This window comes from Phalangium opilio, unplaced genomic scaffold (genome assembly GCF_054372755.1).
Source record: "Phalangium opilio isolate 3A_F unplaced genomic scaffold, DU_Popi_V2 ptg000041l_1, whole genome shotgun sequence".
Lineage (NCBI taxonomy): Eukaryota > Metazoa > Arthropoda > Arachnida > Opiliones > Phalangiidae > Phalangium > Phalangium opilio.
In genome coordinates, this window is record NW_028324165.1 from 6,964,698 (window position 1) to 6,988,993 (window position 24,296).

At 35.5% G+C, this 24,296-nt stretch overlaps 1 protein-coding gene and 2 non-coding genes across 4 annotated transcripts in view; all 3 read left to right on the plus strand.

Annotated features, from left to right (window-relative positions):
• Positions 1-570: 570 nt before the first annotated feature.
• On the plus strand, positions 571-642 carry TRNAE-UUC (transfer RNA glutamic acid (anticodon UUC)). Its single transcript has one exon. It is a non-coding gene; the product is annotated as a tRNA-Glu (tRNA).
• A 236-nt stretch (positions 643-878) lies between these two features.
• On the plus strand, positions 879-950 carry TRNAE-UUC (transfer RNA glutamic acid (anticodon UUC)). Its single transcript has one exon. It is a non-coding gene; the product is annotated as a tRNA-Glu (tRNA).
• A 6,865-nt stretch (positions 951-7,815) lies between these two features.
• The window catches only part of LOC149679684 (protein FAM107B), a 76,807-nt gene continuing 60,326 nt past the window's right edge, over positions 7,816-24,296 (plus strand). Inside the window, exon 1 of one of the 2 annotated variants that reach the window (XM_089835539.1) lies at positions 7,816-7,834. Coding sequence is in view for 1 of the 2 variants with exons in the window: in XM_089835538.1 (XP_089691664.1) it covers positions 16,824-16,970 (147 nt within the window). In the remaining variant the exon portion in view is untranslated. Of the gene's footprint in view, positions 7,835-16,312; positions 16,971-24,296 lie in introns of those variants that run through there. The other variant, XM_089835538.1, reaches the window with a different exon arrangement.

A 24,296-nucleotide genomic window follows, 5' to 3' on the forward strand; every position in this document is an offset into this window, starting at 1 on the left:
CTGTAATCTAATTAAATTGATTACCTCTATTTCCCCTTAAATTAATGAAAGTTTTTCCCTTTAATTTTAATTGAGATACGGGTGATTTTCCTTAAAAAAACTATTATATTCATTTATCCTGGTTTCGAATTGAAATAATTAACATGTCCACAATTAGCGAGGTGAAAATGTCATATCCGATTTAGGTTAAATGGTTACTTAATTTCAAAGTCAGAAGTTACAAATTTTAATTGTATTATGGTCCCCTTTAGTGAAAACTATTAATTTAATTTTTATTTTTTAATATTGAAAAGTAGGTTTTGATTTAATATGTAATGGATTAAAAGTAGGCTTAACTATGCTTTTGCATAATACATAGTTTTAAGACTAGAAGGGTTGATACTATTTACAGCAGTAAACGAGGCTACTTGGTGCTGCACTTAGTCTGCAAAGTAGCCTTGGTCTCCTGGTGTAAATGGTATCAACCCTCCTTGTCTGAAAACCATGTGTTACTTTGAAATTTTTCTACCGGTTCTAGGCCTAGATGTGACTAATTTATTCTGGTCGAAATTAAGATTGTATAGTGATATATCCGATATGGTCTAGTGGCTAGGATATCTGGCTTTCACCCAGAAGGCTCGGGTTCGATTCCCGGTATCGGAGAAATAACATTTTTAGTAAAAAAATCAATTAAGAATATATTCATTAACCAAAAAATAGACCAAAAATAGACATACGTATAATGAAGAAAAGCGAGAAATAACCACGTATTGGTCTCCTGGTGTCAATGGTATCAACCCTCCTAGTCTGAAAGCTATGTATTTGACTTCAAAATTTTTATACCGGTTCTACATGTGGATAATTTATTCTGGTCGAAATTAAGATTGTGTAGTGATATATCCGATATGGTCTAGTGGCTAGGATATCTGGCTTTCACCCAGAAGGCTCGGGTTCGATTCCCGGTATCGGAGAAACAATAATTTTAGTAAAAAAATTTATTAAGAACATATTCATTAACAAAAACTAGGCGAAAAATAGACTCGTCTAATGAAGAAAAGCGGGCAATAAGCACGCTACAAAGGGAATCGATTTTTAGCGCGAAAAAATCTTCAAGTACGGCCATCTGTGAGATATCATGGGAAGTAGAAAAATAGAAATGCTTTATTTTGGATTTTCTTAGATAAAAATCCACCGCGGCGGTTTTGAACGCTAGTTAGTCTACAACGCCCTGTCTTACAGTGTTTTTAATTGTCAGTTGTCACGTGATTTTTAACGTTTTGTTACCTTTTGCCGTAGATTCTTTTGTGAACCCACGTAACGTTATTACAAAATCATCAGACCTAAATGCCGGCGGGTTTAGTTTGCTTTGAAGTTAAAAGAAGAATGTATTCATTTAATTAATGAATGTTGTCTGACAGATTTTGAAGCTATCTTTAAGCAATGCAATGTTAGAATATCAACACGTGGATTTTCATGATACAGTAGAACAATTTTTAGATGTAGAGCAATTTTTTGGTCGACCATAAACCCATAATACTCTTCTATAAGTGTTGGTCATGAGGATATTTGTTTCGAGCATGCATTCTTTTTAAAATGGCAGAACGGAGTCTTCCGGATGTGTATAGACAATTCCATTAATTCCAAAAGAGAAGCAAACACCTCAGGAGGGGGAGATCGCCATCTTGGGTTATTTCTTTCCTACTAAGATGCACCATTAGAGGCAGTGCCAGTTAGCTAACCTCCTGGCAGTGTCGAGCTCGGTCTCAGTCTAGCTTGCCTCTTGGCGCATGGACAATGCCAATCTTAAAAGCCCGTATGGGAGTCCCATACTTTTGCATTATAGGGTTATGACCAAAAGTTTATAAATAAGAAGTATTCTTATTTCGCAGCTCGCAGTATTTGGATGTAGACGCCATGTAAAATGAGAATCAAACGACCCTCCTCTTAAGCAATCCAAAAAGAGGTTTTTGGGGGTGAAAGGTTTATCGAAAATAGTACTCAATTGTGGTGATCCTAACTTTAATTCTTGGTACAAGAGCTAGCTAGCGTCTGCTACTTAGGAGCCTTTCCTCGCATGTTCCCTGTGCTACGGTCGTGAAGGTAATCATACGCAGAGGGGGGTTGACACTATTCTGAGAGGCAAAGGGGAAAGGGGGGTTGACACTATTCTGAGAGGCAAAGGGGAAAGGGGGGGGGGGTTCTCATATTACACGGCGCGAGAAAGCGTGAATGAAGTGTGTACTTTCGTTTATTATCAATAAGCTTTTGCTATGACCATAAATTTGAGGTTCCGTATTCGTGAGATATTGAAATAAATTCACCGTTTAACTCCAAAGAAACTAGAAGCGTACAACATGCTAGAAGCTCCACCCGAATTATTTGACCCTAATAAATGAAAAATCGGAACGAAACGTATATATTTCTTTTACTCCAAGCTAACTTTCGGTTATTAGTAGTTTTTCTGGGTTTTTGAAATACACGCGACGTGTTTTTAAGTCGATGTTAAAATGTGGTTTTTTTTTTCTCAGTTGATTTTATGTGATTCAATTTACCATGTAAGTTACAGTATTTTTTATATATTTGGCTCTGGAAATTTAAAGTCCTTAAAGAGTCCTTGAATTTGGCAATTTGTACAATTTATTTAAGTCAGGGAATATCTGATTTACTTGCCGGTAAAGTACCTTCCAAATGATTTCTGGCAGCCCTGATATTAAATTATTTGTTCTGGTTGTTTTGTTATTTAAGTATTTTAAATGTTTGTCTAATTAAGTTGAAGACTTACAATATCAGAGGAAATCAGATAAATTTGAGTATGTTGTGACAATGCTGCAATTATTAACCATACACTTTGACCTTTAGAACCCCTTACGCTTTTTAAGGAACGTTTATAAATAAAATCAGAAGGGGATAATAGAAGAAGGATGACACTCTGTATCTTCTCTTAATACTTTAGTTACGTAAGTACATGATTCTTCCCAGGCGAGGGAGCCCTTTTTGTTAATTTGCTCTCCTGCTCATCAAACTTAATTAAGATGGGCATCGCACCGTGCTAGGGTGAATTCTATAACTCTTTGGTATTTACTATATCCCCAGCAATCAACCCACAAACCTTTATTGTCTTGAGGCGAGTCAAAAATGACAACAAGCGCATGCATGCGCCTTGGCAAATAGTTAAGCAGCGCTAATAGAGTAATGATGAGGGGGAACTATTTAGCCTTCGCCTATGTGATTCGGTTTAGTAACCTTGCTATAATAGAGAGTTTAAGCATCCCCTAAACGCGTACGTGTAGCTACCTTCCACAGTGCATTAGACCAATGCATTGTCAAAGGTGGCTACACGTACGCGTATAGGGGATGCTTAAACTCTCTAATAAATGTTTGGAATGACGTTGGGAAGAAACATGTTGAAATTACGCCCCCGCTTTGTGGTAGTACACTTCTCTCTAAGAGAAGTATTATATACTTCTGATGAAACTAAATGGGAACAATTTTAAATCCCTTAGATTTAATAAATTATTCAATACACGAAAATATTCCATTAAATAACATATTAATATTAAATAAATTTGGTTTGGATTTTGGTTATTTTTTATAGAAAGATCTCTTTTTAAGATTGATAACCGGTGACTTTGGTGACAGTCATCAACTTTCACGACGGAGAAAGAAAAAGCTCCTCATCATAAAACAAACCGAGCTTATCCTCCCGTAATAAACCATATTGTTTCTGATTTCCGACTTCCGCGTCATTTAAACATAAGCTTCCCTAAGCCTTTTCTCTTTCATATGGATTTTTCAGAAGTAGATTAACCCCGAAGTTAATGTCCCACTGGAATCCCCCTTTGTTTAGGACTGTACAGAAGCGAACCCCTAGCCATTAAAGTCAATATCGGCTCCTGAGAGGGATGGAGTAGAAACCCCCATACCTGTAACGTTGCCTCTGTACCCCCATCTACGGAACGGCACCGAAGTTCTCCCAGCATCCTTAGCGTTTTAGGTAGGGTCGTACAGATACGAAATCGTGAAGGAAGCCCCCACTCTCTTAAAAATACAAGCTAGTTCTCATACAAATACAATGGTGCTACGCGGCAGCACTTAACAATCGCCTACTGAAGGGTAGAGGCGTGGGTGAGGTACACATTGGGAGAGTTTCAGTGCCGCATGTCGCATATCACAACCACTCCATCTTACCTCATTTCTCCCTACCGAAATAGAGCTATCTCTGTTGTGACGTCAGTGGCTTGGTAAAACGTCACCGACTTAGCTTTTGCAGTGGGCGGCCATGTTTGGTACCAATTTGGTTCTATGGGCAAATAGCATGGGTAACGTCACATTAAGGCCTCTGAGATAGCTCTATTGCTAAGGTTAGCTGGCCAATCAGCTACATCCTCGACTATGAAGGCATCTAGTGGCATTAATTTAAACTAAACCACAGCCGAGACTTTCCATTAAGCCTATTTCAAACCATTAACATTGTACTTTAAAGAAGTTGGTATTTAGGTAGTGCTATTTTATTATTAATTTTAACTTCAGTTTAATCAGTGTTTTTTGAGACAAACTATACGTTTTTTGCTGTCATTCTTAGATCATGTTTGAAGTTTCCTTAGTTTCTTTAAATAACTATTGTTTTCGGTAACATCACTCTACTTTGCATTTTTTCGTTCATAAATTACTGGGGATCCTTTCTCGGTACTAGGAACCAGTGTATTTTGGAAAGTAATTGAACCGTGAATTGAATAAAAAGTAAAAGATAAGTACCTACTCCTACCTTGGCTTACCTAACAATACGCGAAGCTCATCCAATCACTCTCTTTCCCGCCTTTTTTATACGACAGATTTTAGGCGCGAAAACTCACGTGACCATATGAAAAATAAAGCGCGGGAGTTAGGTAACAGGGTCCAAGATTACCATGACGTCAAAATAGGGTTTATTTTGGATTTAGTTGGTGTATTAGGGAACATTTTTTATTATTGTTAAGATAGTTGTTACGGTTGTATTAAGGTTTAGTTTTGAAGGTGCTAACGTTGGATTAACTTCAGGTATTGTTTTCGTAAGTTGATTAATGATTAATATTACGTAGTTTATGTAAGAATTTGACCGAAAAATGTGATTGTCAGCAAAGACATTTTGCACTTTTAATTTCGTTAAGTTTAAATTTCAATAAGATTTGATCAACTTAAGCCTAGTTTGAAATTGAAGTCTGAGAATCACGTGGGGGTTTTCCCGCGTCAATCAGACTTGTACGAGCTAAGTCTAGTTTTAAATTTAAACCTGAGAATCACGTGGGGTTTTTCCCGCGTCAATCAGACTTGTACGAGCTAAGTCTAGTTTTAAATTTAAACCTGAGAATCACGTGGGGTTTTTCCCGCGTCAATCAGACTTGTACGAGCTAAGCCTAGTTTGAAATTGAAATCTGAGAAGCACGTGGGGTTTTTCCCGCGTCAATCAGACTTGTACGAGCTAAGCCTAGTTTGAAATTGAAATCTGAGAAGCACGTGGGGTTTTTCTCGCGTCAATCAGACTTGTACGAGCTAAGCCTAATGTGAAATTGAAATCTGAGAAGCACGTGGGGTTTTTCCCGCGTCAATCAGACTTGTACGAGCTAAGCCTAGTTTGAAATTGAAATCTGAGAAGCACGTGGGGTTTTTCTCGCGTCAATCAGACTTGTACGAGCTAAGCCTAATGTGAAATTGAAATCTGAGAAGCACGTGGGGTTTTTCTCGCGTCGATCATACTTGTGCGAGCTAAGCCTAATGTGAAATTGAAATCTGAGAAGCACGTGGGGTTTTTCTCGCTTCAATCAGACTTGTGCGAGCTAAGCCTAATGTGAAATTGAAATCTGAGAAGCACGTGGGGTTTTTCTCGCGTCAATCAGACTTGTGCGAGCTAAGCCTAATGTGAAATTGAAATCTGAGAAGCACGTGGGGCTGTTCTCGCGCCAAAAACTTTAACATCTCTAGAATGCTACACGTTTCTAGGTCAATTTCTTGAACTTTCTATATAAAACCGTATTCAAATTTAAGTATTTGGGAATAACAGTTTAATGATCTCACTTGTTCGAATTAAGAGATGAAAGCGTATAACCCGGAATGTTTTGTTAAAATTTTCTTAGTACGAAATCTGGTATTTAGTGATTAGATTTTAGCAAGAAGACATATCTAGTTTACTAGGGAGAAGGCATAAATTCGCCACATTTCCAGCTTTATCTCCAGTCCAAACGTAGACGTGTCCGGAGTTAATCCCCGCCGCCTCTAAATTACAACCAGCATCTCATTGGTTCTTGAAAACTCACGTCAGCGCGACGCGAATGACGAAAATTACTGGTATTTTCCGACTGAGGAGAGGCGAAATAGCCCGGCCTCCTTTTACGTCCCCCTTGTATTTTGAAAGGTGGACTGGGACTATGGCGCGCGAATACTTAGGCACCTTATAACTTCACCCTAGTAAACTAGATATCACTTCTTGATTTTAGTGTCAATTGGTATAATTTTCTATTCAGCATTATGCTGATGAATTGTACAAGTAATTCTTCGAAGTCGTTTCGTTAAACGTGACATATGCGATAGCTATCTAGGAGATAAACATCCCAGAATCATAAAATTACCTTTTTGTGTGATAATTGTTTCCCAACTTCTTAAGTGTAGCTTTTAATCTAATTACGACCACCGAATAATTAGATAAGATAGGTTAGCTTTTGCAAGCTGAGTTTTTGATGCCAAATTGTCGAGGTCGCAATTAGTAAATAGGAATCTTTAGAGCGTTACTGAATAATTTGCGTTGAATTTTGGTAAGCCAATTTCTAATTTACATAAATCCGCATAAATCAGTATATACTAAAAGTGTTCCCAATTAAATCCGAGGTTTTTTTTAAAAATGAATAAAATACTGGAACCTTTTTGAAATATGTAATAAAACTAGATATACAGGGTGTTTCTGATAAGTGTGGTGGCATAAATTAAGGGGGATGTTCTTTGGGAAATCAATTTTGAGTCGAAAATGTTCTATACTTCTATCGCCTCCATTTTGTTTACCACAAGGGACACCGTTTTCGAGTTATGATTTGATTTAGTATTTTAGGGACAACCCCTAAATTAAATTAGAAATCATTGTCTTGAAATAAGTTTCTTAATTAAATTTAATGGGTCATCCGTAAAATACTCTTAACAATCTTAACTCGAAAACAGCATTGTCCCTCGTGGCAAAATGGAGGGAATAGAAGTATAGAACATTTTCGACTGAAAATCGATTTCCCAAAGAACATACCGCTTAATTTAATTTATGCCACCAGACTTACCAGAAACATACTGTATCGGCGAGTTAACGTTATCCGTATACCTTCTCCCTAGTAAACTAGATATCGCTTCTTGCTTATACGATGGATGAACCTCACAAAAAAAATAATGAATTTTTCTCGAATTTTACCTCAATTTTAATTCTTTTAAACATTGTTAAAACATTAATCAATCGTTCGTAGGTCGTAGTTAAGCGTACTACACGTTTTGGGGAAATAATAATAATACACTTAACCTGAAGTCTTCAAACACAAAATTGACTTAGGGGTCTAGGTTAAATCTTTATCGATGTTTCCATTCGAGTAATTTATTCATTTCGATTTTTCCTTGTATTTTAATAAACGTGCTTAATTTTTCCTTGTTTTTTTAGAATCCGGAAGCGAATCTTTAGCGACTTCCTCCATTGAGGAAACGCCGTCGTTTTAACAAGGACAGAATATCGAAGTTCTGAAGTTTACTTTCATAATCGTTAGACGTAATATTTTTGCTTAGCGAGATGGCTGTTGTACATCGTTCTTCTGGTTTCTACGATTATACCGGAATGGGATTATTGGCTCATATTCAGGTAGGTTTCTTGTTTGTTTTTGATTTCTTTGTTTATCTATTTGTCTATTTGTTTATTATTAATTTTGGGTTTTTTTTTTGCTGGTAAGGAAAGTGTTATTTTAATTTTAGACCTAAATATTTACGAGAGTTATGCCTAATTGTATTATAAAATGTTTAAAGTTCCTAAATCGGAAAACGTAATCGGAATGTTTTAGAATATTAGTAGTAAAGGTATCAGGCATTGCACCGTTAACCCTTCGCGTCAATTTTAATTAGTTTTAGGGTTGCCATTTTTAAAGATGGCGGCAACATGAACCTTCAAAGGTATAAGGCAAGTCTATGGGATACAGTGGACCAATGTAATAATATTAGTAAAATCGGTTGAAATGCACGGACAGTATTAAATCAAGAAGGTTTAGGTTACATTTCTGGCCGCCATTTTAAAATGTGGTAGCAAATCGAACCCCAAAAAAGCTATAAAGCCCATCTATAGGATATAGGTAGCCGTTGTACTAAATATTATAGAATTTCGGTTGAAACAAGCGGATGGTATTACATAAATGTATCAGCGAATTGGAAAAATCTTTCTTAGTTCATTCGTACTACCAATCCATAAGTTCATAAGACATGCTCCTGTCAATGGTTATTGAGAGCTTGTAATTTTGAAGTGACGTAGGTCATAGATTCGAGGTAAAGAGACGTCTGGTGAGGCTCTGTCGAAGGCTTAGTAATGCTGACTAAATAGGAAGATGGACTACAAAATTAACCACCGAGTGTAGTCGCTTGTCGTTCTCGAACTAGCTCGAGCTGTAAGTCTTAAGCATAATTACAAAGTATAGGTAGTGTCATACTTATGGAAGGAACATATCTTATAAACTTATGGTTCTACTCAAAAATATTTTAACTCAAAATTTCGAAGGAAACCCTAAACCAGAATTAAATAATCATGCAAATTAGTTTTGGTTCAAATTGAAAATAAACACTTGATACTAAAATCAAATGAAGACTTAAATTTATTTGGACCCTGACAGAAACGGAAATCTTTCCGCGTGTAAAAATAAATAAATAAATAAATGAATGAATGAATGAATAAATAAATAAATAAATAAAATAGCCCGGAAAAGTCTCAACAAAAGATTGACACACCGATTTAGACTTCATAGTTAAGACGCACCATTATTATTAAATTTACCATCAAACCGGATTAAGAAAAAGAAAAAAATAAATAGAACCTTAGGTACTCCAGTTCATTCTGACTTTTCTAAATAGCGAAAGTTGAGGCGGTGTGATATGTAATGTTTAGAAAAGGAAGTAATTTCCAAGGTATGGTTGTCCAGGTAATAAACCTAATTTCTACTCGCAACGCAAATCCCTAAAATTAAACAGCACCCTTATTCCGTCACATCATCGAACGTAATTCAACATAATTTCAGTTTAATTATAAATATTATGAGGAGTCATTTGAGACGTAGGATTAGGGAAGCGTGGAGGATTACCTTACAATTGGATCTGTTTTTATTTTAAACATTATGTGTCTGTACTCTGAAATAAGTTATGTATGAATTTATGCGTAGCGTTCGTTATCATAGGAAATACAGCAACCAAAAGTACGACACTCAAAGAAAGTCCAGACTGACTGATAATCAACGCACAGCCCAAACCGCTTGCCCTAGAAGGCTGAAAATTTGCAGGAACTTTGCTCATAAGCAGTAAGCACGTACTAAGAAAGATTTTTCCAATCCCCCGCCATCTTAATAAATGGCGCCCGGAAATGTAAAAAGTCTTCTCTATGCAACAAAGTCCGCGCGTTTCAACCGATTTCACAAATATTTAGTACACTGGTTTCCTTTAACCTATAGACGGGCTGAATGGTCTTTTCGGTTCGATTTGTTGGCATCTTTTTAAATGGCGGCCAGAAATTTAAAACCCTTCTTTATGGAATAATGTCCGCGTGAAAAGTAATATAAAATGCATCCCGACGGGCTGACGGGAAACGCCGAGTGCCTTCGCTCCTAGGGTGCTACAAAAATATTAGTCATCAGTAAAATCTACCCATTCTTTGTATCATTTTGATGGAAGTTCTTATTACACGCGGGTAACAGCTAGTCTACAATATTAATGAAGATACGAGCAATTAAGTTTCTGTAATAGACACTACGCGTTCGGCTTTCCTGCGAAGCACCCCTATTTTACCAATCCGTCAGGTACGTGGTACTAGGAAGAGATTTAGTCTTAACAACAATAGGAAATGTCATACTTAATATCATTATGCTACTTATGTCGTACATACATTAAATCTTAATTTATGCGTTCGGGATTATTTCCAAACTCTCCTGTCCAAGTTGTAATTCTTGTCTAGTGGCAATAATACCTCAGATACAGATGGAGATAGAGAGAATTAGAAATGGTGTCAAGGCTGTTTTTGATAAGAGTCTTAAATCTATATTGGCTGATTTGGATCTCGCTCGGCTCAGGTCGAACTAGTTTTCTTTTCCGTTAAGTCAGTAGTGTTTTTGATAGCTGACGTCTTGGCACCATGCGAGCAAAATGAGATACCTTTTTTCTTTTATTACTTTTGGCTCTTTGGTATTAATGGTATCAGGGGGATATTCGGGTTCTTAAAGACCTGTTTCAATTGGAAAGCTCCTTTTCTTTTTAAAGTGTGAGTTATTTATTACTAAAGTGTCCGTTAGTTTACTGGGGTTAATAAATTTAGCGTAGAACCTTGTACGAAAATTGTAGCGCCATCTACATGCAAGATCTTACAATGTTTTTTTTACAATGTATCGAGAAAAATTGCCATTGCATTTCATCTCATTTCAAATAGGCCTACCCTTTTCAATAGTTAAAATAATCTGGTGTGTTGACCATCTTCACCTTGTTGTGTTAATATGGGACAATGATAACAAAGACGTTAGATATAGCATGGATTAACTAACTCTAGGGATTCTTCACTAACCGGGTTTCCCATGTATTGCTATCACCAAGTCATGTTCCGAATTATTCCTTGATTCCCCTCTTCCGTTCCCCCAATTTATTGGACCAAAACGGATGTAGATATAGCGCTATCTCCATTAAAAATAAATAGTTTTTGCGGATTTTAAAGATGGCGGCGCCCAATTTAGGCAAGATTTCAATTGTGACATCATAGGAACTTCCTGGTAGGGATAGTAGCTGCTGCTAGGGGGCGTTTGGAACATGCATGCTTTATCATTTAGGGGGAACGAACAATCCCTAGCGTAAGTTAATCCATGAGCCAATTCTCGCTTGGAACTGGAACTAGTCGATTAAAACTACAAGTGTCTATAGTTAAATTCCGATAAATTAAGTCACAGACACTTTAAGTATATATTTCCTAACACTGTATTCTCATTATGGGATGATCTTTTATGATTTTGATTGAATTTCTTTTTTTTTTCCTTAAAATCTTAATCCTGTTTTCTTTTATTATCTAGGCTAGCTATAAGACTTGCTATATTAAGATAAGATTAATTAAATTTATAGTACATTCTTAGAGGGCAGAGAATTAATTAGTGACGTCAATTGTAATGACCCTTCTACTTAGAATCAGATGTAAACAAATCGATAAATCGCTGAAAAATAAGAAAATCGGGGTTCATCTTCTAGAATTGGATATTACTTTTATATTTTTACCTCTAATGGGATAGACTTGCCTTGATGCGCGAGTGTTTTTCTGTTTGTAATATATGAATTTGTCTATTCCCCTGTCAGAAACTGTAGCCAGGTGGCGCTATATTCTAACAGGATCGCGTATAATTTGACTTTGAAAATAGAGACGCTTATAAATTCGTGATATTATCAAAAACAAATAGGATTAGTAACCTTCATGCGCGTGTTTTTCTGTATGTAATATATGAATTTGTCTATTCCACTGCCAGAAACTGTAGCCAGGTGTCGCTATGCTCAGACAAGATCGCATATAATTTGACTTTGATAATAGCGACGCTCATAAATTCGTGATATTATCCTGCTTCTGATATTATCAAAAACAAATAGAAAACAGAAAGTGATTCAGTAAGGACTCGGCTTAGGTGACGCGAGACGGCAAATATTACGTAATGCGTCCAATAGGGTTAGTCCCCAGTGTTTAGTGGGGAAGCCTAACGCGTATTGACCATTACTTAAACTTAATTGCTTGTATTTTCTTTAATATTGTAGATAGAAACATGGTTCCAATTGATATATCCATTATTTTATATGATCTGTCAATCAATAAGACAAAAACTCTAGTCTGATGTATCCCTTTAAAGTAGAACGCTGATTGGTTGACCAAAGAAGGTAGAGGGACTGACGGAACATCTACACCGTGTCTCACCTTCTGCTATCTCTATTCGTCTTTAATTACTATTAATTAGTTGTCGCAACATGAAAAAACATAACTAACAAGTGCTGAGCCACTAGATAGAACTAGCTTCTTTAACACTGTGTATTCATACAAGTATTCCATGAACCACAATTCCTTCAAAGTTGTTGCTACGACCGGAAAAGTATATATGTACTTGTAGAAAAAATGCTAATTAATTTTTATATTATAATCACGTACTTATAGTTGGCGCTATAATTACACCCCAAAGATGATGATTATAACCCTTTTTTATGTTTAACAAAACTTAAAAAGAATTTAAATTATTTTTTTGAGCGTCAAAAGCGTGGTTTGGTTTTTATTTTATAATCCTTCTATCAGAATCTATCCAATCTGAACTTTTCGCATCGTTGAATTTTTTATAAATTCATATCTTCAAGAATATGTGTGTGTTTTTTTTTTATCATATTCGTTGTAAAGTATTTTAGAAATTCTCTGAAATTAATGGCAGTTTTTCTTCGAGGGTCCAAAAGCTTATACCAGAAGTAAGATGAGACTAGAAGTATCGAGGTAACCAAATTCTTCACTTGGCGAAAGTGAATATTCTTGATAACACACCGACGGTTGGCCCTCTGGTAGCGGTTTCTGAATTTTCCCTCCAAAACGTGAGACGCTCTCGGTGGTAGACGGCCGAACTAGATTCAAGGAGCCGCGTCCGTGTTCCGCGGCTTTAGGTTGAGGGGAAGGGGGTAGGAAATGTTTTTGGAACTCGACCAATTTTTTTATCTCGTGTGTAGGCGCGATGGAAGCGGCATAAAATCCTCAAATTTGTTCACTAATGCCAGGATCTACTACCAATGCTAGAGCTCTTTACTTCTAGTCTCATCTTACTTCTGCTTAAACTTATAAAGTTCAATCTAGGTTTAACGATTTTTAGGCCCCTAGCATTACGTGAGCGACGGACGGTTTAGTGATCAATTTGCTGAGCTACTCGGCGCTGCCCCGGGTGTATTAAGGGCCTGGAAAAATGTGTTAGGCCTTTCCATAAACGTTTATTTCAAAATGTAAACGCGGCTTTAGTTAGTAGCAAATTTCTAGAGGGTAGAATCAGGGATAGACTTAATTTTGGAAGTAGGAATGGAGAGCGGTTAGTATTTACTTCGGTCCGACTCATAGCCCAGAATAGAGCCCCTCCCTCCAACGCGTAACGAAAAGTTTAAATTATCTTATTGGCTCACTTAAACTACGTTTTGATGACGTTGCTTACTGGGACGGCGAAAAATACGTAATTCCTTTTTACCTCTGTCGTTATGAGCCGCCTCTTCTTTCATTCCCCCCCGTCCCGTGGAAGGGGGTCCGGGACTTTGGCGCGCGCCCAGATTTCTCTGTTCTCCATTCCTACTTATAAAATTAAATCTATCCCTGGTAAATAGTCTACTATTTGAACATTTTCTTAAGACGAAACATCCTAAGACGTTAGATCAGGGAGAGAAGGGTAAGATGGAGCGGTAATAGTGATGGCCGATCTGCGACAATGAAGCTCTTCCAGCCAGTGTACCATGCACACGACCCCTATCCATTGGAAGAGGCGATTGTTAAGTGCTGCCGCCTAGTGCCATTGTATTTGTACGAGAACTAGCTTCTATTTTTAAGACACTGGAGGCGTCCTCTATGATTCCGTACTGTACGAACCTACCAAAACGCCATAAACTGATGATGCTGCGAGAACTTTGGTGCCATTCCGTAGATGACGGTGCAGACTGTAACGTTATGGGTATGGAGGTTACTGCTCCAGCTCACCTCTCTCCTTCAAGGTGTATGTAGACTAACACAAAATACAGGGTTGATACAGTTCAGGAAAAGACTGGAAAATTCAGGGAATTTTAAGAAATTCAAAATACCCGGGGAAAGTTCAGGGAATTTTAAGAATCATAAAGCTAAAGTGTTCCTAACTTTCTGAATGGCTAGGATTTTGCAAACGCAACGAAGTCTTAATTTATTCACCCACGGATTTTGAGGGCCTGTTAGATGGGTTATTTTGTTATCACCTGATTTCGTTAAGCGTACTGTACGTGCAAATTCACGTTTAGAAGGAAAATATGTTTCATGCTTAATTTATGACAAGAAAGGAAGAAAAAAACTCACCTGCTCCTAAAATAAATTCATGGACAAGGTTTTGATTAGACACGGTTTGATTTAATGAAGTATTTTAATTAAAAATAATTAGCAAATTAGAAATTTAAAACAGAAGAAAATTACGAGTTTTGGAGTCGCTAGGCATACTTCGTGTCTAACTTGTATTGTTTGCAAATTTAAAATGTTTGCTAAGCCTTATCTGGACTTTTCTACATCTAAGCCTAATTTCATCTTTTAATCTGTGTTCTAAGCCTAACAAAGCCTATATGAACTGAGAATAGTGTCTTTGAATAAGTATTGATTGTGTTTTAAGCGTGATGCATGATTAATTTAACTAAATCTAAGCCTAATTTAATCTTTTAATGCACAACCAACTTTTCTAAGCCTAAATATATAACCGTACCTTGCTTGAAACTAAGCCTTATTTAGTATTTTAATGCACAACCAAATGTTCTAAGCCAAAATAAGCCTAACATCTCCTAAATAAACACGATTTTAAGCCTAATAACGCTCAAGCATTGCTTTGAAGACTTCATAAACTAAAACCAAAAACTTTCACCGCAATTCACTATCCAACTCTTTTCAAATTCAAACACCTTTGAAACTTAATTTGATCTTAAACCTTTAGCCCATATTTTTTTTAAAAAAAACTAGTTTATTACTTCTTAAATCAAAACAAACAACGGCGAAATTCTAGAACAACGTTAATTAAAACGCAATTAACATAATTTATTCTAGCTAAAGAAAAATGTTTTTAAAGTTGAAATAAACTTGATGAACCTGTTTTAATAGAAAAGCTTCGTAGACAATCAATAGAAAAAATCAGTCAATAGCTTGAAAAACATATTAAATCGTTTCGATTATCGATAAAAGTCAAGATACGGTCTTAATTCCTATTGAATAAAAAAGAAACTTCCGCCAGCAGTAATTTAACATTTGAGCTCAAATTTTAATTCTTTTGAAAGTCCCCAATTTCCGATATTTCTTAAAACCTGTATCAGAGAGACAGGAAACTTATGTTAACTACAGGACAGGGTGTTTAAAAAAGGTGGTGAGGCCGAAGTACAGTGGGATGGCTCTGTGGGAAATTAAATTTTTCAAATAGAAATTTGGTTCAAAATTACTCTAGAAATTAAATATTAAAATTTTACTAGTCTACAGGGTGTTTCTGATAAGTCTGGTTTCCAAAAATTAAGGTGATGTTCTTTGGGAAATCGATTTTGAGTCGAAAATGTTCCATGACATTTTTGCCTAATGGGTACTGTTTATGAGTTAAGATTGGAGGAGTATTTTACGGATGACCCCTTAAATTCAATTAAGAAACTGATTTTAAACAATGATTTCTAATTTAATTAAGGGGTCATTCCTAAAACCCCTCTATGTAAAGAATACCAGGGGGTGCTAGTTGCCTACTAAAGTTGTCTCGTTGTCCATACCAGGCTTAGAAATAAGGATTTGTTTTAAATATTAGACTTGTGGCCAGTAGAGCCCAAGCACGTTAATTTAAAAAAATGGACACTGGGCACTTAAAATGGATAACATTGGAAGGTTTTTAATTAAGTTGGCACAGGCCTGTAGACCGCCAAGCAATTATTTTTTAAACTCTCTCAGCTAATTTTTAAAGTGGACATTTGTCCAGGACTCCAGGGTCACCGCCTTATTTCTCAGCCTGGTCCATAGTCCATACCTTTCTTGTAGCAGACGATTTTCTCACTCCTTTAAAAATAATTGAATATTTGGGAATTTGGCGGGCTTTAAAAACGGCGGGAAAAAAACGCGCCAAGAAGTCGAGACGCGGGATTTTTTTTCTCTCTCTCTCTCACCGTTTCAATTTTTCCACCAATCAGATAGAACGTGCGCGTAAAAGGAGCGCAGAACTTAAAAAAAAACCTAATCCCGTTATAAACTGAAGTAGACACTAAAGTTTAAAGGGAGTTAGGCTGAAAGCCAAGTTTTTATAAACGAGAACTACTTTTGTTTTTCTAAAATTTCAACCCTTTCCTAAAACCCATAGTCAAAACTAGTCATTCGTAATCCTTTAAGCGTTTAAAACGTTACGAAAAATATTCTTTTCAAATTCAAACATCTTTCCCTTGCAAATTCTCGTATATTATATTTATTCTCCTCAATTTTTGAATAAGTAAACCCAACAATATAACAACGCGTATATTTCTGTGTTATATATATCTGTAAGCAAAATTATTCGTGAAATTATTTTACCTCAAAGTTATTCAAGCGTTTCAAATGCGGTTTTCTTCTGTACTCAAGAAAAAAAATCGCCGGAAAGTTTTCCCAGTTTTGCAAACGTTAGTCTAGTTTTTTTTTTTTTTTTGGTTGGAAATTTACCTTCTTAGACCGTGAGTTCATTAGACTAGTCTGAATATCTTTGGCGAATGGTCACTTGGATATCTTTGCCTTGCGAAATATGAAATATGAAGTTCGGTATATCGGCCTTCTGAGTGCGGTTTTTCTTCTTGTTGTGTGAATTCTAGTCATTTATTGGTGTTTTTGTGCGGTTTGTTTGTTTTAAATTGTGACAAAAGGAATTATGGGTAATAATCACGCTGTTAGCCAAAGAAAAAATGACAGACCCTTATCGGCTGATCAAACTAAAACTATGTTTCAAAAGGAATTAATTCAGGAATTAAATAATGCTAATTATCCGGCCAAAAGAGCCAGGTCTAAGTCATGGAAGGTAAGAATTTGTTTAATTTTGAATTTGAAGATTGGTTGGTTTTGTTGTGTTGTAAGAGGTCGTATTTGAATTGTGTGTTGATCAATGTTCACGCGAAGTTGGGAATGTCTGGGAGGATCTAAGGGAATATCAGGGAAATTGGTTAAGAGACAAAAAATCAGGGAATATCGTCATCTGATAATTCTGGTATAAATTAAGGGGGATGTTTATTCTTTGGGAAATCGATTTTGAGTCTAAAATGTTCTGTACTTCTATCGCCATTTTGTTGGCCACAAGGAACACTGTTTTGGAGTTATGATTTGATGTAGTGTTTTAGGGATGACCCCTTAATTAAATTAGAAATCATTGTCTAAATCAGTTTCTTTATTAAATTTAAGGGGGTCATCCGTAAATACTCAGGACAATCTTAACTTGAAAACAGTGGCCCTTTAGGGATAACATAACCCCTTAATTAAATTAGAAAATTTAATAGAAATCATCGTCTTTGAGTTTCTTAATTAATTTTAAGGGGTCATTCATAAAATACTCAGGACAATCTTAATTCGAAAACAGTGTCCCTTGTGGCAAACAAAATAGAGATAGAAGTTAAATAATTTTCGACTCAAAATCGATTTCCCAAAGAACACAGTCTCCCTTAATTTATGCCACCACACTTATGATAAATAACCTGAAATTGGTTTGGAAATTTCGTACAAACGCTGTTACGTATTTACCGAAACATACTCTGCACTTAGTTATATACTGATAGTTGTACTAAATATAACTTTGTTATATGTGAGAATTATTACCATTAAATAAATGTACTTTAGTCGGCGGTGATATTATAAATATTTTTCTGGGTGACTAGCTTTTTGGTGCAAGATAGTAACAAAGTGAGGGGCAGAATATATTCATCATAGTTGATATATTTGAAGAGATACACAGCACTAGAGTTTTAGAATATTTTCTTTTTTATCGAAAGAGTGTATAAAATAATGAACTTTATCAATTGGAACCATGTTTCTATCTACAAAATTAAAGAAGATACAAGAAATTAAGTTTACGTAATGGATGGCACTACGCGTTAGGCCACTCTGCTAAGCAATGGAGAATACCACTATTGGACGTCTAGTACCACCTGACGGATTCCTCCCCAGTGAGAACTTAGCGGAGAAGCCTAACGCGTAGTGCCATCCATTACGGATTAAACTTAATCGCTCGTATCTTCTTCAATATTGTAGATAGAAACATGGTTCCAATTGATAAAGTTCATTATTTTATACGCTTTTTCAATTAAAAAAAGAAATAAAAATTCTATCCCATTGATTCAAAGACTTAGTTGCATTGGTACTGGTACTACGTCAACAAAAGTAACAAATAAATACTGTGGTCAGCAAGTTTTAGTAACCCCAGGTTTTTTTTGTCACTTTTGACTCGACTTGACCCAAAGAACACGCCCTTTAATTCATGTCAGACTTATCAGAAACAATACCTGATAAATATTGTTGTTGATATCTTTCTCTAATTAAAATGTCATTAAATCTTGTGTTTGTGGATAACCAATCTTATTGAATAAGTTTCATCGAGACTGGACAACTTATATCATAAATATCAACTGAGAGTTTTTAATTATTGCTAATTAAAAGCCCTCGCTATCTTAATTACATGATCCATTATCTAATTTAAATAAATCATAATTATTACTTAATTAAAATTACTCTTATCCGCCTACGCTTTATCCCACGCCCTAATTTTAAAGTACTTAAAAACTCCCCGTGACGTAATTGTTTATTAAGTAGACAACCCATTTCAAATTTATATATAGAGTCTTGGCAACTTATACTAACACCACGTAGACCCTTAAACGGTTGACGTATAGTTACTGCTATCTCTTGATTATAAAAGGGTTTAAATGAAAAGAAAGATCAAGGCGGATTTTTCTAAATTTAAAGTCTCTCTTGAGATAACTTCAACTTTTTGACTCATCCCTTATAAATTGCCTTTTTCAAGTCACTTGTCCATGATTTTCGGGATTGACAGTGGTTAATGTAGGTTATAGTAGCGCTGTCAGTAGACTATGGTTTTTTTTTAATTTAAAGGGCATGTCTCGTGAAAAGACTTCTTAACCAGTACTTGAAAATCATTGAGAAGTAAATGCTTTCAGGTTAGGATGGTTCATACTAATTACACAAGGAGGCCAGGCTACTTGGAGGACAAAAGAGCAGACTATTATGGTCTCAAGTAGCATGGCATCCTTGGGTAAATGGTATGCATCCTCCTAGCTTGAAAACAATACATGGTAATTTTTAAACACAACATTCTGATTTTTCTGCAAATTTAAGTGAAAATCAGAACTGGTCAGTTAATTTTTGTGTAATTTTAGCTCGTAGAACTATAGAGAATATAATGTCCAGTAACTGTAATTCAATTACGATAAATTGCCGGTAGAGCGGTAATTTAATTTTCTCAAAAACAGTAAGTTATCCATTTTTTAATGAATTACTTAAATTTCACATCTCTAGCTCCCACCCCTTTGTAATCAACTAACAAAAAATTTTAGTTTAATTTTTCTCAAAATTTAAATAAGTAAATTAACCATACCAGAAGTAAATGAACCGAAGTTACTTAAGACTCTAAAAACTGTCCAACACATTTGACATAACGCGGGGCTTTAAAAAAGCAGAACCTTTCATCCCCCCTCGTCCTTCGCAGAATTATTGCAGAGGATTCTGGGACCAAAGACTATAAGTGACTGTGCCATTTAAGCCCGACTATATAGTCTTTGTTCCGGTATTTCAGTTGTTTTGAAAAAGTCGTCTGCTTGATCAAATTGATCTTGACGTCCAAGGCTTAGGCTTAGTACCTGTTGATTACTTGCCGTTTCGGAACTGTATACTGTGCAAATGTCTTTCCCTATTGGTTTTAAAGGTAATCCGGCATTGTGCTTAGATGAATTTCCCTCGGAATCGTCATTATTAGAATTAGATTTCACCATTTTTTTAGTCAAAGATAAATCTCTTAAGAAACATTGCGTGGCAACGGTGGCTGTGTTTACACTATGCAAAGGCTTATCTTGAACTTTGATTTTTTGGCGAGATTCGACTCTATTTGTTTCTATATGACACATTACCGATTTATTTTTTTGTTGAACTTTCGCTTCTAAGTAAAAATTGCACTGGGTGCTAACATTTTTGAACGACAAAACCATATCTTATTTCAATTCTTCATCGATAAAGAATAAATCTTCTCCGAAGGAATCCGCCATTTTAAAATATACAAATTTCCGACAACCGACTTCCGTTTCCACACAGCGACCGTTTGGTGGCGTTTTAGAATAACGGCGCTTGAGAATGGGGTGCAGGAATGGGGGTTAAATAAGGGGGATTATAAGTAACTTGTGTTTAACGAAGAAGCAATGGGACTCCAGTAACTTCGGTTCATTTACTTCTGACCATACTCATAATAACCTAAATTTCAATCTACACCATTTCAAAATAGTTGTAACCAAAACGGATATTTTTATTATTTCATAAGACTTGTCCTTTAAACTTGAAAATTTCAACCCATTGCCAAAAACTGTGTTTTATCTCAATGTTAAAACTCTTTTAAAATATAAAGAGCTTTTCAAAAGTTTGCCAACAAAAATAAAGGCAATGGTTCGGTTCAATGTTTATATTTGAAATTTCAGCAAACGTTAAATAGCGGAAATTGGTTATTTGAAATTTACTATTTTTAGATAATTTTGACTTGTAGGTGTAAGGAAAATTAGAACAAATTATCCGGAATTATTTTAAACTAAACAGATGTGACTGCCTATGCTTTTTCTTCCGTTATATCGTGATAATTGCCATTTGGCAAAGTTCCTGCAAAGGGATAATGAAGACGCAGGGAAAGTGCATGGTACAGGAACAATTAATTAGAATAAATTATCCGGAATTATTTTAAATCTAAACAGATGTGACAGTCCGTGTTTTTCTTCCGTTATATTGCGATAAAGAAAAGCCTAGTAACTGCCATTTGGCCAAGTTTTCCTTCAAAGGGATAATGGAAACTTGGAATAGAAAGTTTCGTTCTGGGGTAGCGTAGTTGGGAACCATCTCTAGCTGTTTATAAATCCCAGTATGCTTTTCATGGCTTGGGCATGATTGCTATAACCAGGTGGCGCCTATAGCTTATGCCAAACTTAAAACCGGGGTACTATGAATGGGTTAATTATAATAAGACGTAATGTTTATAATCGTTCACGTGATTCTCCGGTAGATGTCGGGAGTGCCATGATTGGCCCTAAAGAATAGAAATGCCTCTCGTTAAATCCTTTTTTTTTTTTTTTTTTTTTCGGAAATCGATGAATATACTTTCTTTCAGTCTTCATTCTCCCTTTAATTGCAATTATTGATGAAACAATTAGGTATAAATGAAACAGCCTTGAAGCGACTGTTTTTTTTTCTCGTTCGTTTTCGTTTTAGATTTAGTTTAATAGATTGTCTAGTCTACGTTTTTTAAGTATTTGAAAAATTAGTACCACCACGCCTAGCTGCTAATCTTTTTAGACTAGAGCGAGCTATTAAAGCCGAAAACATTGTCTGTCTTTTAGATAATTTAAATGGATAGTAACATAATTATTTTTATATTGAAAAAATCTCCCAATAAAATATAGAAAACCTAGCGTTAAACACACACACGCACTACGTTTTTTGAGAAATATCTATTTTAAAGTTTGTGGTTTAAAGAAATATTTGGAGACATTTAAAATAAAACACAGTTTAGCTTAAGACGTCACATTGTATTTATAGTTAGGGTGTCGCAAAAATACCAGTCACGTGATACTCTTTAAAGCAAAAAGCGATACAGTTATGACGTCATGATCTCGTCGAATAAAACACAGTTTAACTTATGACGTCACACACTGTATTTATAGTTAGGGTGTCGCAAACACCAGTCACTTGTAACTCTTTTCAGCAGAAAGCGACACAGTAATGACGTCATGATCTCGTCGAAGGCGTTTAATATTTTACGTTTTCGAAATATTTTCGATTTTCAAAAACTAATCTCACATTTTTTCTTTGCTTAGTATTCACATTTTTGGGTATTAAAATTATGAAAACCTTAATTCATGATTTCATGATAGTCTAGAGCTTACTAGATATTAGAGCGTTTATAAGCATTGCGTAAAATGTATGTGTTTAAAAAATCGCACCAAAGCTTGCGTTACGGTTACTGTCATAGCGACATCTGGCGACGCTCAGGGCCGGATTAAGCAATTTTGCACCTTTAAGTCGGAAAAAAGTAGAACGGAACAACAAATGTTGCTAAGGTGGTATAGTTTAACTCAATGCGCCCCCTACAAGCCTTGCGCCCCCTACAAGCCTTGCGCCCGGGGGCCAGTGCCCCCCCCCTTTAATCAAGCCCTGACGACGTTATATTCATACGGGAAACTTCAAAACGCGCTAATGTCGTGTCTGGTAATCTTAAATTAAGTGGTACTATCCCTTTAATGAAATCACTTAAGATTAAACTGATAAATTATCCAAGGACTTGTTTATTTTAGATTGTTCGCGCCTCTTATTTGCCGCTAACCTTGAGTTCCTTGGTACCGTGGCGCTAAATTCCCTTAACAATTAAATAGGTGTGGTCAAGAATTATATCACTACCTAAATAAAAAAAGTAAACTAAACTAGACTTTTAAAGAGATTTAAGGCCAATTTTAGTGTCAAGGTGAACTTTTAAATATGAAAGAATTCCTTCCATTCAAAGAAATATTTTCTCTTAAGCCTTGCAACATTGTGAATTACCATTATTTATTTTTTAAACGTATTTATTTAACGCTTGATTTCAAAAGGTTGTCCATATTTGTACGCGTGGGCTGCATTGAAGTTTTTGAAAATGGTTTTTGACACGTGAGAATTTAATGACGTAATAAAGGTTATCGTTACTTTGACCTTTTTTTCCATGGGGGGCTAATGTGATTAATTTAAACTGGTTATCAAAAGCTCATAGGTAAAACAAAAAGTATACTTTGTTGTAGCTATCTCGCGCCATGTATAGTGTCGACCCCCCTGTCCGTATGATTACCTTCACGATCGTAGCACAGGGAACATGCGTGAATAGGCAGGCTGAACATAGTATCAAGAATTAACTTCGTATCGCCAAAATAAAGTACTATTTTATATAAACCTTTCACCTCAATTTCCCTTGCTTTTACCAGGGATAGATTTAATTTTAGAAGTAGGAATGGAGAACAGAGTAATCTGGGCGCGCGTCAAAGTCCCTGACCCCCTTCACCGGGACAGGGGGGTATGAAAGAAAAGGCGGGTCATAGTGACAGAGGTAAAAAGGAATTACGTCACTATTTTTCGCCGTCCCCGTCAGCAACGTCATCAAAACGTAGTTTAAGTGAGCCAATAAGATAATTTAAACTTTTCGTTACGTGTTGGAGGGAGGGATTCTATGAGTCCGACTGATGTAAATACTAACCGTTCTCCATTCCTACTTCTAAAATTAAATCTATCCCTGATGTTACAAATTAATATCAATCAATCAATGCAGTTTCATTAATTCATTCGGAAATTAACGAATTTTATTTGTGTAGATAATAATGAACAAACGAACATAAATACAAACAAATATATAAAAGAATTGTCAAAGATAAATAAGATCCATAAAAATTTATTTGCTTTCAAAAATTCAATTTAATCATTCTTAATTTGTACAATTTTTTCATTATTACCTCTCCAGTTTTTCAAGTAAAATAAAATAAGAACTTTTACCGCAATGACGCATGCGCGTGATAACCAATTACACGTTTTTATTGCCCAATACGAAACAAGACAAATCTATTGTCATAGAAAGAAAGACCACATTTTTCCCTCCAAAAAGAAATGTTTTATCGTAACGAAATGATACGAGGAAAATTATTTAGGGATAAATATTTCTAAAATGTCTGATATAAACCGGTATATATTTTTTATTGCTAAATAGTTTTATATCTTAGCTTAAGTTACGTTCGATGAATTTAGGACAATATTAGGAAAACGTCGATTTTTTTATTTAATTTTTATTATTTTTTTTAAGTTAACTTTGCATGGAAACATTTTTTTATACGAGGTAAAATAATATACGGAAAAATATAGATATTGATTTTAAACAAAGATTATGAAAATATTGCGTTGGAATTGTTTATTTTAAGGTTTCAAAAATCGAAAGTTAACTTTTTTTTGAAAAAGTTCTTTTTTATTTTTTGTAGGGAGGGGGGGGGGGTTGAAGTTTCATATTTTTCGCTATCGTTAAATAGGCTGTTTAAAGGACAAGGCTTATGGAAAAAATTGTAATTTTTTTGTTATTATTATT